Here is a 15065-nt window from a genome sequence, read left to right as displayed (position 1 = left end):
GGAAGTGCCAGGGTGTGAAGATCGGGCTCTGGAACCGCCTGAGGGTCCGCACGTGCAGGGAGCCAGCGCGCAGACAAAACCACCCAGCCCCCTAGCCTAAGGAAAGACGTGATTCCAGTGGACTGATATGCAAACATAAAAGTTTCTGGTGGGGTTATTTTTTTTCTCTTCTTCTTCTCATTGCAGCCCTAGTGGCAACTGTAAAGGGAGGGCCTCCTTAGGCTTTTTGTGTGAAAGGTCCCCACAAGAATTCACGAATTTGGTAAATGTTGCTGGTCAGTAACACCAGAGGCTTTAGATGCCTTATTGTGCAGGAGGGTGAAGCAAGTTCAGATTCATAATTTAGACAGAAAAGACCCACCTGCAGGCAGGTTGCTACTAGGAGAAGGGCTCTGGAATTCATTGTGCCCAGGGTTTAGGCCGGCAGGAAATTACAAAAGGTTCAGGGACCATCGAGTGGGGGAAGGCCATGACTGCTTTCAGGAAGGGATCTGTACCCCTCCGTTTACCTCTGAGACCCCAGGCTTCAGCAGGCATGCAGTGTTAGCACAGTTTTCCTTGGTTGCAGGCTGTGTGTGTGTGTGTGTGTGTGTGTGTGTGTGTTTGTTTTAATACTGGAACTGCTGGGTTTCAACCATTCGCTACAGTCTTCTTTATTTTTCTTCATCAGCATAAAATATCAAGGGGCAGGCCAGCCCAGCAAACCTTGCACGGAAGGTTTCAGTGGTGAAAGTGATGGAAGGAGAACGGTGTGGAGTTGTAAGAAAAGGAACCATGCTTGGGAAAAGGCCTCATTTCGTTCACATCTAAAAGACTGTTGCACTTTCCTCAGAGAAAAATCTTTGAAGTGAAGCAGAACCGAAATGTTTTCCTTGATCATTCTGTTCTAAATAAATTGTGCTTTATTGTTTAGGAAATTCCAGGTTTTAAAAGTAGTACTTTGGGCTCTTTCCCCAATTATGTATGCTTTAGGATTCCATCAGGAATTTTTACAGGCCACGTCTATACCGCAGGCTTTTGGGTATCAGCTCAGGGCTTAGTTTCTCAACTTGGCTAATAAGTCTATGAAAAGAACCACCACTACAGCTTGAAGCGGATTCTCTCTTCTGCTCACTAACGCTTGGTGCAGAGTGTTGATGAGGTGTCAGAGTCTAGAATGTTAAAACTTTCTCCTTTGTAACTGACAGGGACAAAGTTGTGATTTTATCAGTAAAATAAACTGATATAATTTATAGGGATATACAGGAAGCAGATGTCTGCCTTGGCAAGTTGCCATTTTTATAGCCCTTGTTTCAAACACAAGCCACACTTTTAAATAATTAGTTACTTACTAATGAGATCCAAAAATAAGTCGTCAAAATAGAAGAAGAAGGTCGACTCTTGAGTGACTAAAGGGCCTATTTTTTTTTTTTAAAAAAAACCTATTTCAAACGAGGGGTGGAGGGTAGGAATTAGTATTCTCTGGGACCATTAATTAGTGTGATTTTTTAGTCAGTGCCTGGGGCTTTACCTCTTCTCACAGGAGTCCCTCTGTGCAGTGATGAGTATTTGGAGGGTTTATTACTTTGTTAAATTGAAGTCCTTTGCTTGGGGTAAAAACCAACAACTCCCAAAACCAAGTTTGTCAAGGAACTTCAGTGACTTGTCTCCTCACTGCTGTTAATTAGCTCTGTCTACTAAGGAAGAGGCTGATTTCTTACCAGGAATCCCATCTCTTCATGGGTTTTTCTGGTCCATTGGCTTGTTTCTGTTTGCAGCTTGAATTTAGTAAACTCCATTCATATTCAACTAATAAAACTGTGTTTTGAGGGGGGGAAATTATAGTAAATGCCTGTTTATCCAAAATGATTAAGAATGGAGTGTTTTGACTAATTAAAGATACCTGTTAAAATTTTTAGCTTTTATGTAATTGCCAGTTTTCAAAGAAACACTGGAGTAAAGACATATAGTTAAACCAATGGCATGTAAGATTTAAGACATCAGATCAGGACTTAGTCACCATCTGCGCCAAAGGGAGAGAGATAGAGAGCCAGAAATATCGATGAGAGACTAATTAAAGATACCTGTTAAAATTTTTAGCTTTTATGTAATTGCCAGTTTTCAAAGAAACACTGGAGTAAAGACATATAGTTAAACCAATGGCATGTAAGATTTAAGACATCAGATCAGGACTTAGTCACCATCTGCGCCATGGGGTCCTCACTAGATCCTGTATTTACTCGGTACACATTCTTCTGGGTCTGAGGTGCTGGGAAGATAGCCACGGCCTGTCCTCCTGGAGCTTACTGTCTGGAGGCGGGATGGACTTTCAGCAAAAGTTCCAGATGAAGAGTTCATTGGGCTAGACTCAAGTAGGCTGTTGGAATTCAGTTGGAGTGCAGTTCATTGATAGCTTATGACTGCATAGCTTGTGCAGTCAGCTAAGACTTCATTTGGGACCTATTGCACCGAGCACGTAAGCAGTGAACAAAAGTCTGTAGAGCAGTTGCCTACAAGCTTTAGTGCACCTGATCATCACTAGCGCTGGTTAAAATGCAGGTTCCTTGGTGCCACCCTCCCAGATATTAAGGGATTGGACCTGGCAATCTGAATGCTTCACAAGCATTACAGAGGGCAGATTCAAGTGGCTCTTGTACCACTCTGAGAAACAGTGCTGTGGTTGGGGTTGAATTGTTCTTGTGGAATACTTTAAAGATGATATTTAAATCAATTTTGGGGGAGTGTTACGAAATTAAGGAATTCGTTAGAGCTAGAAGGGGCCATCAAACATTTCTCCCTCCAGGGTCTTTATCTGGATTCATGGAAAAGCTTGGGGGGGGTCCGTGTTCCCTCTGAAATTAAGTGAACACTTTAGTGTTTAAGGATATTCTTCTATGGAGAGGATCCATAACTTTTAACATATTCTTAAAGAGGACTGCACCTCCTCCCCCCAAGGCTAAGTCCCACTGTGTGGTTCTGTCATGTGACAGATGAGAAACCAGGCACTGAACAACTCCGTTCAGGTAACGAGGCCTCACCCCGGACTTGTGCAGGGTGGCAGCCCCGTGAAAGGACATTCTGAGCTCCTTCACGCTGGTGTATTTTGTCAGGGCTCTCTCAGGGCTGTTTCTGAATTTGCAGTGGATCTTACAATTGATATGTACATTTAACTTTGTGCTTCTTTTTTTTTTCTTATTTATTCCAGAAAAGCTATTCTTAAATAACTTGTGTGTTTTACAATGAATGACACTGAGTAATCAAGGAAAAGAAATGGAAGTTAGTGGAAAAGCTGGTATGCGGCCCCTGGGTCTTAAAGTTTTCTAGTTACTTGAATTCCAGATTTCTTGTACAATCAAGAATTTGCAGTTCCCTTGCAAATCTGAGTTAAGGATGACTTAAAATACATCATCTGCTATTTTAACTCTTTTCATTGGTTAGGCAGTTGCTTATTTTATTTCAGTAATCATTTTGATGGAACATTTTTGCTAAATGTAGAAAAGAAGCAAATGACTCAACTGAAGAAATGCCCACCATGAGTGTTAGTTACAATCTAGATAGCGGGAAGAAAACATTCTAGAGAGGGTACTTGTCATCTTGTCTTGTATTCTTGTATTTCATGGCTGCAAAAAAAAAAAAAAAAAAAAAAAGAACATGACACCAAATTGAGTGAAAGTTGATGAATGATGAGTTAGGGCGATTTATCACATGAATGAAGCCAGTGAAAGGCCGACTAACTGAACTAGCCTTTAGCTGAGTTTTAATATTTCTTAAGTGGTTCCAGTCTTTTCTGTTGGCAGTCTTTTGACTTGCTGTGGGATCGAGAGCGTGTTGTTCTATTACCTTTGTTTAAAAAAATATAACTAAAATGATTTGAAATGGTCTCATGTTTTAAGAAAGCTTAAAGAATTTGGTTTACCTAGCAAATTAGGATCAAGAAGCATATTGCAATTCAGATATCTCAGTGAGAGGAAGCAAAAATCACTAACTTCTTGACCTGAATTATCCTCTGATTCAGAACTTTGAGTAGGGCCTGGGTTTGAGAAATTGCTGCACTCTCTTTAAACACATCTAATTAATTAAAAGCCTTCCCCTGCTTGGAAAGTTGTCCTAATGCCCCTTCCTATAAAGTTGGCCACCTGAAGAGACATTTGTAGATGTGGCTTAAAAGAGTAATGTGACCCTTGGGTTTCGCACTATAAACACAGCTGTAAATTGAGATATTTAGATCATTTAATAACACATGCCCAGTAGGAATTTGGGGAAAGGCCCACATTATGGACATTGCCCTCTGTTCTCCTATTGCACGTGCAGACAATATGACTGGCTTGTTAATAAAACTTTGATGCATTTTTTTTTTGCAAGAAAACATGTAGGGAAGGCTCATCCACATTTTGAACTTGCTAAAGCGGTAGGCACCTCTCAGGGGCCAGGCACAGTGGGCTTTGGAGGGAGTTGTTTTCCCCCTCTTATTTGAAGTTGATGACGCTGTTGTGTCCTTCAGGTGTTCCTGGTACCAGAGAGCTGAAGTAATGAGAAGGCATCATGGAGGCCCAGTCCCACAGCTCCCTGACCACTGAGAAGAAAAAAGTTGAGAATTCTGTAGTAAAATGCTCCACTCGAACAGATGTCAGTGAGAAAGCGGTGGCCTCCAGCACTACTTCCAATGGTAAGCAGCCTCGGGGATTACCAGCAGCCAACCCTACCGTCATTTTTATGTTCTCTGCATTCCTTGTGAATTGAGTATCTGCACCTGGACCAGTGTTTGTTCTAGAAGGGGCTAAAGAAAGCAGATGGGATTGAAGTGTGTGTGTGGGGGAGGGGGGAGTACAGGATGGGCAGCCTTTTGTAATCTCTATTTTGGCACCAAAACAATACGTTTTCTTTCTAATTTTCTAATTTGAGATGTATATGTGATGGGTTGTTTATCATAGAAAGTTCCTGTTTGGGCATTTTGGAAATCATCTTGATTGGTCTGGCAGGAGTTCCGAATCCTTTTCATTTCACATGGAAAAGCCTACACTAGTCAAAAAAAGTTATTAGTTATTACAGAAGACACAAAAGTTGCCTCGTCAAAATTAGTGACAGGATTCCTTTACCCCCAACTCTTAAGTAGTCCGCTTTAAAGGAGTTTAGAAGTTAATGGTTGAGCCTCAAGGTAACATTAATATCTGAGATACAGGTTTTGCTGTTGGCTTATAAAAATTTAATTTACCTAATTTGTGTTCAGAGATAGCATAGAGTTAGTTCACTGTTTCTACATGCTATATTAATATTTTAAGCAAAGTGTTCAGAGGCATTTCAAGTCAAGCGTGGAGCATTGAGAATGAATTCCAGAGGCCCTCCTGGAAATAACAGACTGTACAGGTCAATAGTAACCTTCGCTTTCTTTCCCTGCTTTTCCACCTTGGAGGCTGTTACTACCTTTGCAGTTCGTAGAGTTAATAGCTACCCTGGCCTCCCCGAATTGCACGCTGCTGCTCTTCCACATGCCCTGGTTGGCCTGCTCTCCCTTTCCTGGACACTGCGTATCTGGGCACACTGATTGGCATGAGCTGACCTGCTACCTCCCTCTCAGTGGGCATGTTTTATTTATTCCTAGAAAGATTTTACTAGGTTGATTTACAACATTTTTGACATACAATTGGGGAGTCAGAATCGTAGACTCCAGGGGCGGAAATCTAGTAAAAACACCGCACCTTCCTGTCCTGACTGTGGCACGGCCTGAGCTGGCACACCAAGGAGCTTGCCCCTGCTCTCTGTGCCCATCCTCATCCGTGGTGAGTAAGTGCTACTCAGGTGTCCTTCGCACACGTCACCAGTGTGCACTGCTGGCTTGACTGGGTGAGGGGAGGGGCTGGCTGGCCGGTGTTAAACCTGCTGGCTAGTGAGTCCTGTTTAGAATGGATCCTTAGGGAGATATATTGATGTCTTCATTAAGATAATGAATTTGCTTTACAAATACATGAAAATATATCTGTACTTCTCCCTTTATTTTTGGTGTTTCAAGTTAGAACTGGAGCTTATTTTAATTGAGCCCGGTATTGGCATTATTCTTCCAATGTAGTTATAAAAAATCACGTGACTTGTTTTTTTTCCCCCTAGAATTTTTAAAAGTTAGACAAATCTATTATTTCAGAAGTAGAATCAGTCCATGCAGTGTTGCTTATTTGGTAAATTTAATAGTACTTTTATAGGAATAAGCACTGTCTGCGTATTCTGCTTTATGGGAAACATGGACTTTTGGTTATCTTTATAGCTGATGTGAGTGAGTGTGAAAGTGCATTGAGTGTGAATGTGCATGAGGGTGTGTGGATGTGTGTGAGAGAACAGGTGAGAAGGGAGGAGTGTGAGTAGGGAGGGGACGTGGTGGTATGGGCAGCTCCTACAAACCACTGTCCTTCCTGTGAATCAGCAGAGGAACAGCAGCGGTCTGCTCTCGTGAAGGTGCTGCGGCTTCTGCCACTCCCGCACCCACACACATGCTCAGAACGTGTTTGGTGCTCCTGCCGTGGTCTTCAGCCACGCTGACCAGGGGTTGCCATTATGAACCCCTTTAGGGTGACTAGGAACAGAATTAACCCAGCAGTCCTGGGGCAGCCAGGAAGCCACTCAAGAGCATTCGCCAAAGAAGGAGCAGTTATGTTTTACAAAGTGAGTCCGATAGTCTGAAATAACCACAGAACTGACTTCTGAATCACATGCCACTGGCTTCCCCGTTGATCAGCCTGTGCCCTTGAAGCACACATGGCCTTCTAAAGGGGTGTAAAACCTATCCCTGTTGGGGGCAAACGCTCATTAGTCATGTTTGCAGGGCGCTTACATCAATGACAGCTGTCCTAGAAATCCTGGTAATTCTCGCCATTTTTCCAGTGTTCCTGTTTCTTCTAAAGGATTTACTGCTTTTTATATTGGGATGACATAAAGACCCAATCTAAATAAGAGAAAAATAGCTTTGTTTTTAAGCATGAATTGAAACCCTACTGGAAGGTTAAAAGAAAACCAGCAAAAAAAATTTAGTGATGGGAAAAGTAAAATAAAGGAATATAAACCTCTTTCTCGGTGATTGTGAAATGCTAGTAATTGTAATGATCTTTAGGTAAGCAATGCTAGTAACTGTAATGACCTTTTAAACAAAGTCCTGTGCAGGTTTCATCTAACTAGTTCGGTCTCTTTACTGCTCAAGCGTCATGCTCATGGGATGGGATGGCCCGGCCTTTTCTTTGTTCTGCAAGCTTCTGTCTAGTTGCACGCTTTCCTCTGCACTCAGAAGTGATCACACAGCTAGTATGTGGGCTTTGGTCCTGTGCCCCATTGGGTTTTAGAGCTCATGGGTGGGGACTTTCAAAGGTTGACACTCTGTGTGTGTGCTGGCTGGTGGCTGCCATTGCCATGGTCATTGGTCCATCCATCTGTTTTGTCTCTGTTGCCTCCCTTTCTTTCTCTTTTTTCCTCCAAACATTTCAGAAGTGCTTGGATTCCTGTAATAAGATTATTCACAGAAAGGAAATTAAAATATTTTGGATCCTATAGTAGGTCGTACTGGTTGCTAGTTTCCAGGAGGTTCTTATGCTTCCTTTACAAAGCTCTGAGATTCAGGAATTTATAAATGAACAATTAAAAATGCACCAAGAACCAAGCAAATGTATTACATGAATTTTCTCTCCTGTCCAAAATTTCATGATTAAAGTACAGCAAACAAACATATTTGTTATTGGTGCTGTTAGGTTGACTTAATTAACTTCCCAGCCATTATTGTGCTGCAGTTTGTACCTGATTGTGAGCTTTCCAGCCAAACATGCACATTCCAATGCATGTCCTTACAGATCTGTTTTCTTTCTTTTCTCAACTAAGTATCTGCTCTAGAATAACATTCATACAGAGTTTTGTTTAAGCACACACAACGAAAAGGTATGGTTCAAAAACCTTGAACAGCATTTTAAGTAAGCATTTGCCTCTTAACACTGAACTTTAAAATAACACAAATTAAAAACTATGTTCTAAGTCTTCTATGGAAAAAAAAGAAGACAAATTTGGTTTTTGTATATAAAGCATTTAGTACTCTTTACTCAGAAACCAAAATGTGTGATTCATGTGCCATAGTTAGGTTTTAAGCTTTACTGTTATTTATTAAGCATAAATGACAAAAGAGAAGACATTTGATTTTCTGGATATTTGTTCAGTACAATAGTGATTAAGTGATCATTTTTGGAATCGGTGTCTTTTACGTATAAAATGTGCACTAAGATATTTAGTGTTATTGTTTACTTAAAAAAATCTGGTAATATCCTAATATTATAAGTTAAAAGCCCTAATAATCTGTTTGTTTCTGGTATTGATTTCTAAGCTACATGTTGTGTTTTATAAGTTATAAAAGTTTTTTAATATGGATCTTTCAATGTTTTGAACATTCTCATTATCCTATAAAATTTTCTTCAATGACTTGTAAATGTTGACTTTTCAGTTTGAAGTGTTTTGTCTCATTTTTGGCCTATGGATATATTTTGAAGGAGCAAGCTGATATTTTTTATTTAAAATTGTGCTTAGTCAGTAGCATTCAGAATGTCAACAAGACAGCTATAATTTTTTTTAACTACAGAGTGGTATTCAGTTAACAGAACAACAGTTATTTCGTATAAGTGCATCAGAGACAATTGAAGATGAAAAAACGACCATCCCCATATATAACTAATTTGTTCTGGGCACCAGTACAGAACCTGGTTTAAATTTCCATGCCAATTTACAACCCCCATACTGTACCAGGCAAGGTTAGTGGCTATTGAAAATACCACCAGGACAGAGCTATCTAAAGACACATTTGGTAGTGTGTTAACTGTACAAGAAAAGATACTGTACAGTTTGCAAACAAATCTTACACAGCCTTACATGTCAGTGTTTTTCTTTAAAAGGAGTGAATGAGTACAGGGGGGTTAAATGCTTTATAGACAAGAAAAAAAAAAACTGCACCAGACCCAACTTAGTCATGGTCATCATCTTCTTCATCTTCATCTTCCTCCTCCTCCTCCTTGTCCTTTTTCTTGCTTTTTTCAGCCTTGATGACTCCTTTTTTTTTGCTGCATCAGGCTCTCTTTTAACTCGATATGCAGCAGGCTCCTTTCCGAATTTTTCCTTCAGCTTAGCCGCCTTCTTTCCACTGGCTGCTTCTTACCTGCAGCAGTGGGATTCCACATCTCTCCCAGCTTCTTTGCAGCATCACCAGTGGACAGGCCGCGATGCTCTCCTTTGATTTTTGGGTGATACTCGGAACAAAACAAGAAAACGGCCGAAGGAGGCTTCTGGATTACATTGGGATCCATGAACTTCTTTTTTGTTTCCCCTTTAGGGAATATACATTTTCATTTCTTTCGTAACAGGCCTTGTCCTCCTTTGCTGTGTTGTCTTCACATTTTCCTCTGTCTCTGAGCACTTCTTAGAAAACTGTCAGAAGTTGACTGGAGCATCTGGGGGCTGCTTCTTGTGCTCCTTCTGGCGAGTTTGCACAAAGAAAGCGTATGATGACATTTTGCCTCCTGGCTTTTTAGGGCCTCCTTTGCCCATGTTTAATTACCTTTTCTCAGCGAGCACAGAGTTGGCCAGTGCCCGGCTCGCACTCGCCTGGGCGCTGTCTCTATGGAGCTCAATGTACTGCAATGGCTGTGAGAGCTGGAGCCGGACGCAGCCTCCTCACTCTCTCCACTCTGTCTCATATTTGTTATTTGTGATTCCTCTGCTTTAAAAAGGAAAGAAGGAAAATAATAATAAACACCTGTAGGCCATGGTCTTGGAGATCTTTTATCAGACCTGATAGTTATTGGGAACTTATCAACTTAAAGTGATAGACAGCTGAAATGATTATACTAATGGTGGTGCAATATGAAACCAAAATTGATAGATTATTAATAACAGAGAGGAAGTTCCCTGTTCACTTTGATTCTTTCAAAAAGAAGGGCTTGATTTTTCTCTGCTTAAAATTTTCTTTTTTAATCCTCACCTGAGGATACATTTTCATTGATTTTGAGAGAGAGAGAGAGAGAGAGAGAGAGAGAGAGAGAGAAACAATGTGAAAGAGAAACATTGATTGGCTGCCTCCCACATGCATTCCGACCAGGGATTGAATCTGCAATTTAGGAATGTGCCCTGATTGGGATTGAACCCGCAAGCTTTTGGTTACGGGATGACACCCCGATCAATTGAACCACCTGGCCAGGGGCTTTTTTTGAGGTTTTCAAGGGGAAAGTGGTATGAATGGTCTGTAAGCAATAAAGAGATACTTTATTTTCCCCCTTGAACTTACGATTTGTTTTTAAACTGCCCAACACATCGTTGTTAATCGTGATGGTGATTTCTGTTGGCCTCCAGGCTGGGAGTAAGAAGGCTTAGTTCTGTGCATTTCATACCATATAGACAGTAGGTTGTGAGTTTTTGGTTTCTTGTCCCTTTAGGTGTTCAACCCTTTTTTTCTTGCCACAGCCCATTTCCTGGCGTGTGACAGTTGGATGGAAAGGACTGTCAGATAAAATAGGTTTCACTCTGTAGGGTCCTGGTGAGGGGCACCCACAGGCTTTGATGTCAGAAAGCTGTGGATTGAGTTCTGGCAACACCAAGGATTAGCCCTGTGAGCGCGGGGAAATGAACTTCTCGCAGTCTCAGTTTCTTCATCTACTTACCAAGGTAAATAGTTCGGCCCACTTCGTAAGCTCCCGGAAGATTATGTGAGGCAATCAATGCCTGTACCGTTCTAACAGCACCTCCCATGGTAAGATCTTAGCAAATGTCAGCCATTGTTCTTAGGAGAAATTGTGTGGATAAGTTAAATGTTATGAATCCAAACAAAAGGATTATTTTTTTATTTATTTTTGAAAATACACATTGGTTTTCAAATTAAGGAGAAATGTTTGGCAAAATCAGTTTTGAATTTGCTGGACTCTGAAACATAGTTCAAGATGTTTCACAGATTCCAAATGTGACCAGATCTGCACGTCTTATGAGATGTATCAAAGTTTCTCTACCTTCTGAGTGCCTTTTTTAAGCCAGGAAATAGGGAAGATAATTTTCAGAGAATTTATTTTGATTTTTTTAACCTTCAAAACTAATGTTGATTATAGGTCTTTGCATTAGAAACAGCCCACGCATGTCCCTTGTCTTGATTATTTTTCTTGATTATTTAAACTGTTTCCCTTCAGGTCAGCGATACCCATTTACAGAGTGGTTGTGCTGGATTAAAGTTAGATTTTATTCTTTTAAGAAGAGATTTAACATTTTAAACCAATTAACTAATAACGAATAATCTGCTTCTCCTCAAAATCTTGCTCTCTTGAGCTCCAAACTCACATGTCCCTGAACCCCGGCAACCTCTGTATTCTTATTTTGGCTGAGTATATCGCCTTTTCTGTGGTCACCCAGGCTTGAAACCGCACAGTCACCTTTGACCCCTTCCTCTCATGCTTCCCATGTACGAACCAGTTTTGAGGTCCTGGTAGATTTTCCTCTGTAATTACTCACCCATGTGTCCCTTAAGGACGGCTACTGCACTGTGCTATTTAAAACCTTACTACCTCATTCTTAGACAATTATGGTAAAGCAACCTTTATATCCCAGCAATTTTCAACCTTTTTCATCTCATGGCACACATACACTAATTACTAAAATTCCCTGGCACACCAAAAATATATTCTTTGTTGATCTGACCGTGGATTTTGATTCACCGGATGGCTGTTGTTCTGTTGGCTATTGTCATTTTTTTATTTGACAATCTAAGGGAAAAGAGGTCAGTGCCCCTGACTAAATAGTCAGGTATTGCATGTTGTAAGAATTCTTGCAGCTCAACGGTGCTCTCCAGTCACCTTGCGTTTGTTCTCTCCTATTCTCTTTCATCGCATTTGCCCCTGCCATATGCATCTTTTTACTATTCTGCTTATGCCACACCCCTTCTCTAGAACCTTCAGTGATTCCCAGCTACTTCCGGAATCTGACCCCAGTCTGACTTTGCAGTTTGATACGCTGCCACTACAACGTCCCATCCATAACCTATTTTTTGCTAACTTGTGGGGCTCTTTGCCTTTGTTCATATTGTTCCTACAGAGAACAAGTGTTTTTCCTAAGATCAGTGCATGTTTAAATTATTCTCAGATGTAACTATGTCCTCAATCTCTTTTTCTCCATACAGTTTTGGGTCCTTTTGGGACTTACCTAATAACACTTGATTTTTTTTTTGGTATTTTATTTTTAATTCTAATTACTAGATTATATTTTAGAGAAGTTTTAAGTTTATAGAAAAAACGAGCAGACAGTATAAGGTTCCTATGTACCCTTCTCCTCATCCCCACACCATTTTCTCTATTCTGAATGTTTTGCATTAGTGTGGTACATTTTTATAATTGATGAACTAATATTGATACACCATTATTAACTTAAGTCTGTAGTTTTCATTAGGGTTCACTCCTTGCGTTGTACATTCTATGGGTTTGACCAATATATAATGTCATGTAGCTACCATTACACTATCATACAGAATAGTTTCACTGCCCTAAAAATTCCCTGTGCTTCATTTATTCATCTCCCTCTCTCTACCCCATAATACTTAATTTTTTCATTTTAGTTAGAATTTTTGGAGAGTAGCACTTGGTTTCTTTTTTCCTCATGCCAATCCCCACCTCCCATTCAGTGTTTTGTGCTGGGAGGTTCTCAGCAGACACTGAATAAGCCTGCCAGAACTTTACTCGGCTCAGTGTAGTCAAGGGCCATGTGGAGCACAGCGGAAGTGTTAATGTTCATGCCAAGGTTTGAATTTTAGCTCTACTGCTTAATTGCTGTGTGGTCTTGGGCTAATTACTTAACATCTTTGAGGCTGGTAGAGTGAGTACCCAAACCTGCTAGCTAGTATTAGTAACTAGGGGCCCACTGCATGAATTCATGCACCTTGAAAGGAACTGTGGGTTGAGAGGCTGTGGTGGGCACAGGTGCTTGTCTTGGCCCATCCTCTGCACCCCTGCCCGGCCCCTGGTCCCCTGTCTGCTGGCAGTCTTGCTCCCACCACGGCTCCCACTTGCTGATGGCCGCTGACAGCATGGAGCAATTGGGGCCAGTGCCAGCAGCAGGTGGGAGTGGCAGTTGCTGCCCCGATCTTCCCTCAGGAGCAGGGGGAGGTGGAGAAACCCTCAGCGGCGATTGGGCTGACAGCCACCACTCGCACCCGCTGACGGCCCCAAGCAATCGGGACCGGCGCCAGGTGCCAGCAGCGGGTGTGAGTGGCGGCTCTGGCGCCAGCTGTGGGTGCGAGTGGGGCTGGCGCTGGCAGTGAGTGCAAGTGGCAGCTCTGGGGCTGGCAGCGTGTGCAAGCGGGGCCATCACCAGCAGCAGATGCAAGAGGTGGCTGCTGGCCCCGATCTTCCCTCAGGAGCAGGGGGAGGTGGAGAAACCCTCAGCGGCGATTGGGCTGACAGCCACCACTCGCACCCGCTGACGGCCCCAAGCAATCGGGACCGGCGCCAGGTGCCAGCAGCGGGTGTGAGTGGCGGCTCTGGCGCCAGCTGTGGGTGCGAGTGGGGCTGGCGCTGGCAGTGAGTGCAAGTGGCAGCTCTGGGGCTGGCAGCGTGTGCAAGCGGGGCCATCACCAGCAGCAGATGCAAGAGGTGGCTGCTGGCCCCGATTGCCCCTCAGGAGCAGGGGGAGGTGGAGAAGCCCTGAAGGGCAACCGGGGCCGGCAGCCACCACTCGCACCCACTGATGGTGCCGAGCAATCTTGGCCAGTGTCAGGCACCAGCAGCGGGTGCGAGTGCCGGGTGGGATCGCAGTGCATGGGAGCAAAGAATTTTCAGTAACTACCAGAGGCTGGACCCGATGACAGTGACCGGTGTCCCACCTTGGTCTGGTACCCTCACTCACCTGCTCCACCATCCCGCCATGGCCAATGCCCGCCATGTTCCACACGCGCCCCCTGGTGGTCAGCACACATCATAGTGTCTGGTTGTTCCGCTGTTCGGTCTATTTGCATATTAGCCTTTTATTATATAGAATAGTAATAATGTCTACTGGATATAATTTGGTAGGATTTAATTCACTGATACGTTAAATCTCACTCCTTTTGGTACAATATCATTTGTTAATAATCTATAAGTGGTTAAGCTGCAATCTGAGAGAATTAGTGAGGTTGGCTAATGGTCCTTAACATGTGGTGGTCACCAGGGTATAGCTTAACAGGCAAGTTGATAATAGGAGCTGGGGTCAGGAAATAGTACTTCAAACCACTAGTCCTGAAATTGGCATGAGTTTAGATTTAACGATTCAGTTACTTTTAGGGTGTACTTCCCATTCATTGTAGTTTCAGGTTGAAGTCAGTCATTCTTAAGGCTCCTTTTTTTCTCTTGTATATAGCTATTGTGTTTTTACTCTAAAAAAAACTTGTTGGGTGCTCAGATAAATCAGGAAAAAATAGATATTCCCAAACTTTATTTTCTGATTTTTTTTTGTTAATCCTCACCTGAGGATATTTTTCCATTAATTTTTAGAGAGAGTGGAAGGGAGGGGGAGAGACAGGGAGAGAGAGAGACATTTATGTGAGGGAGGCCCATTTGATTAGTTGCCTCCAGCTGCCCAACCGGGGCAGGGGATTGAGCCTGCACCTGATTTACAAGGTGTAAATCAGTGTCAGGCAGCGGGTTCGAGATTCTTGATCAGAACTGAACCCATGACCCTTCAGTCTGAGGACGGACACTCTCTTCACTGAGCCAAACCGGCCAGGGCTGTGTCCCAAACTTTGGAGTAAAAAGAAGCCGCAGTATGATGTGTTCTGTTTGTGGAAAGTTTCTGGGTTGCCCTTCATTACTTGTGATCATGTGATGTGGGTAATTCATATTTCCAGAAACAAACTGGTCAGAATCAGAAATAGCAACTGCAGAGTGGAAGCCCCGGGGGCAAAATGGTGCTTGTGGGAGGAGTCTCCCCAGGGAGACTTCCATCCTTGCACCACTTTGAGCCCCAAGTTGGGAGAGAGAGAGAGAGAGAGAGAGAGAGAGAGAGAGAGAGAGAGAACTTGCTTTAACAGGCAGCTCACACCCTGGGAGGCTCGAGTATGTGCGGGCAGCACTGGC

The 15065-nt window shown here is 42.6% G+C and overlaps 1 protein-coding gene across 1 annotated transcript in view; it reads left to right on the top strand.

The window, feature by feature from the left end:
* GLI3 (GLI family zinc finger 3) overlaps positions 1-15065 on the top strand; it is a 269294-nt gene that overhangs the window by 649 nt on the left and 253580 nt on the right. Inside the window, exon 2 of the mRNA XM_014539356.1 lies at positions 4481-4645. Within this exon, the coding sequence (XP_014394842.1) occupies positions 4522-4645 (124 nt within the window). The 5' untranslated portion in view covers positions 4481-4521. The remainder of the gene's footprint in view (positions 1-4480; positions 4646-15065) is intronic.

The sequence above is a fragment of the Myotis brandtii genome, unplaced genomic scaffold, assembly GCF_000412655.1.
Source record: "Myotis brandtii unplaced genomic scaffold, ASM41265v1 scaffold214, whole genome shotgun sequence".
NCBI classification, from domain to species: domain Eukaryota; kingdom Metazoa; phylum Chordata; class Mammalia; order Chiroptera; family Vespertilionidae; genus Myotis; species Myotis brandtii.
The sequence above is the reverse complement of the archived record's forward strand: the minus strand, read 5'-3'. Positions and strand labels throughout refer to the sequence as shown.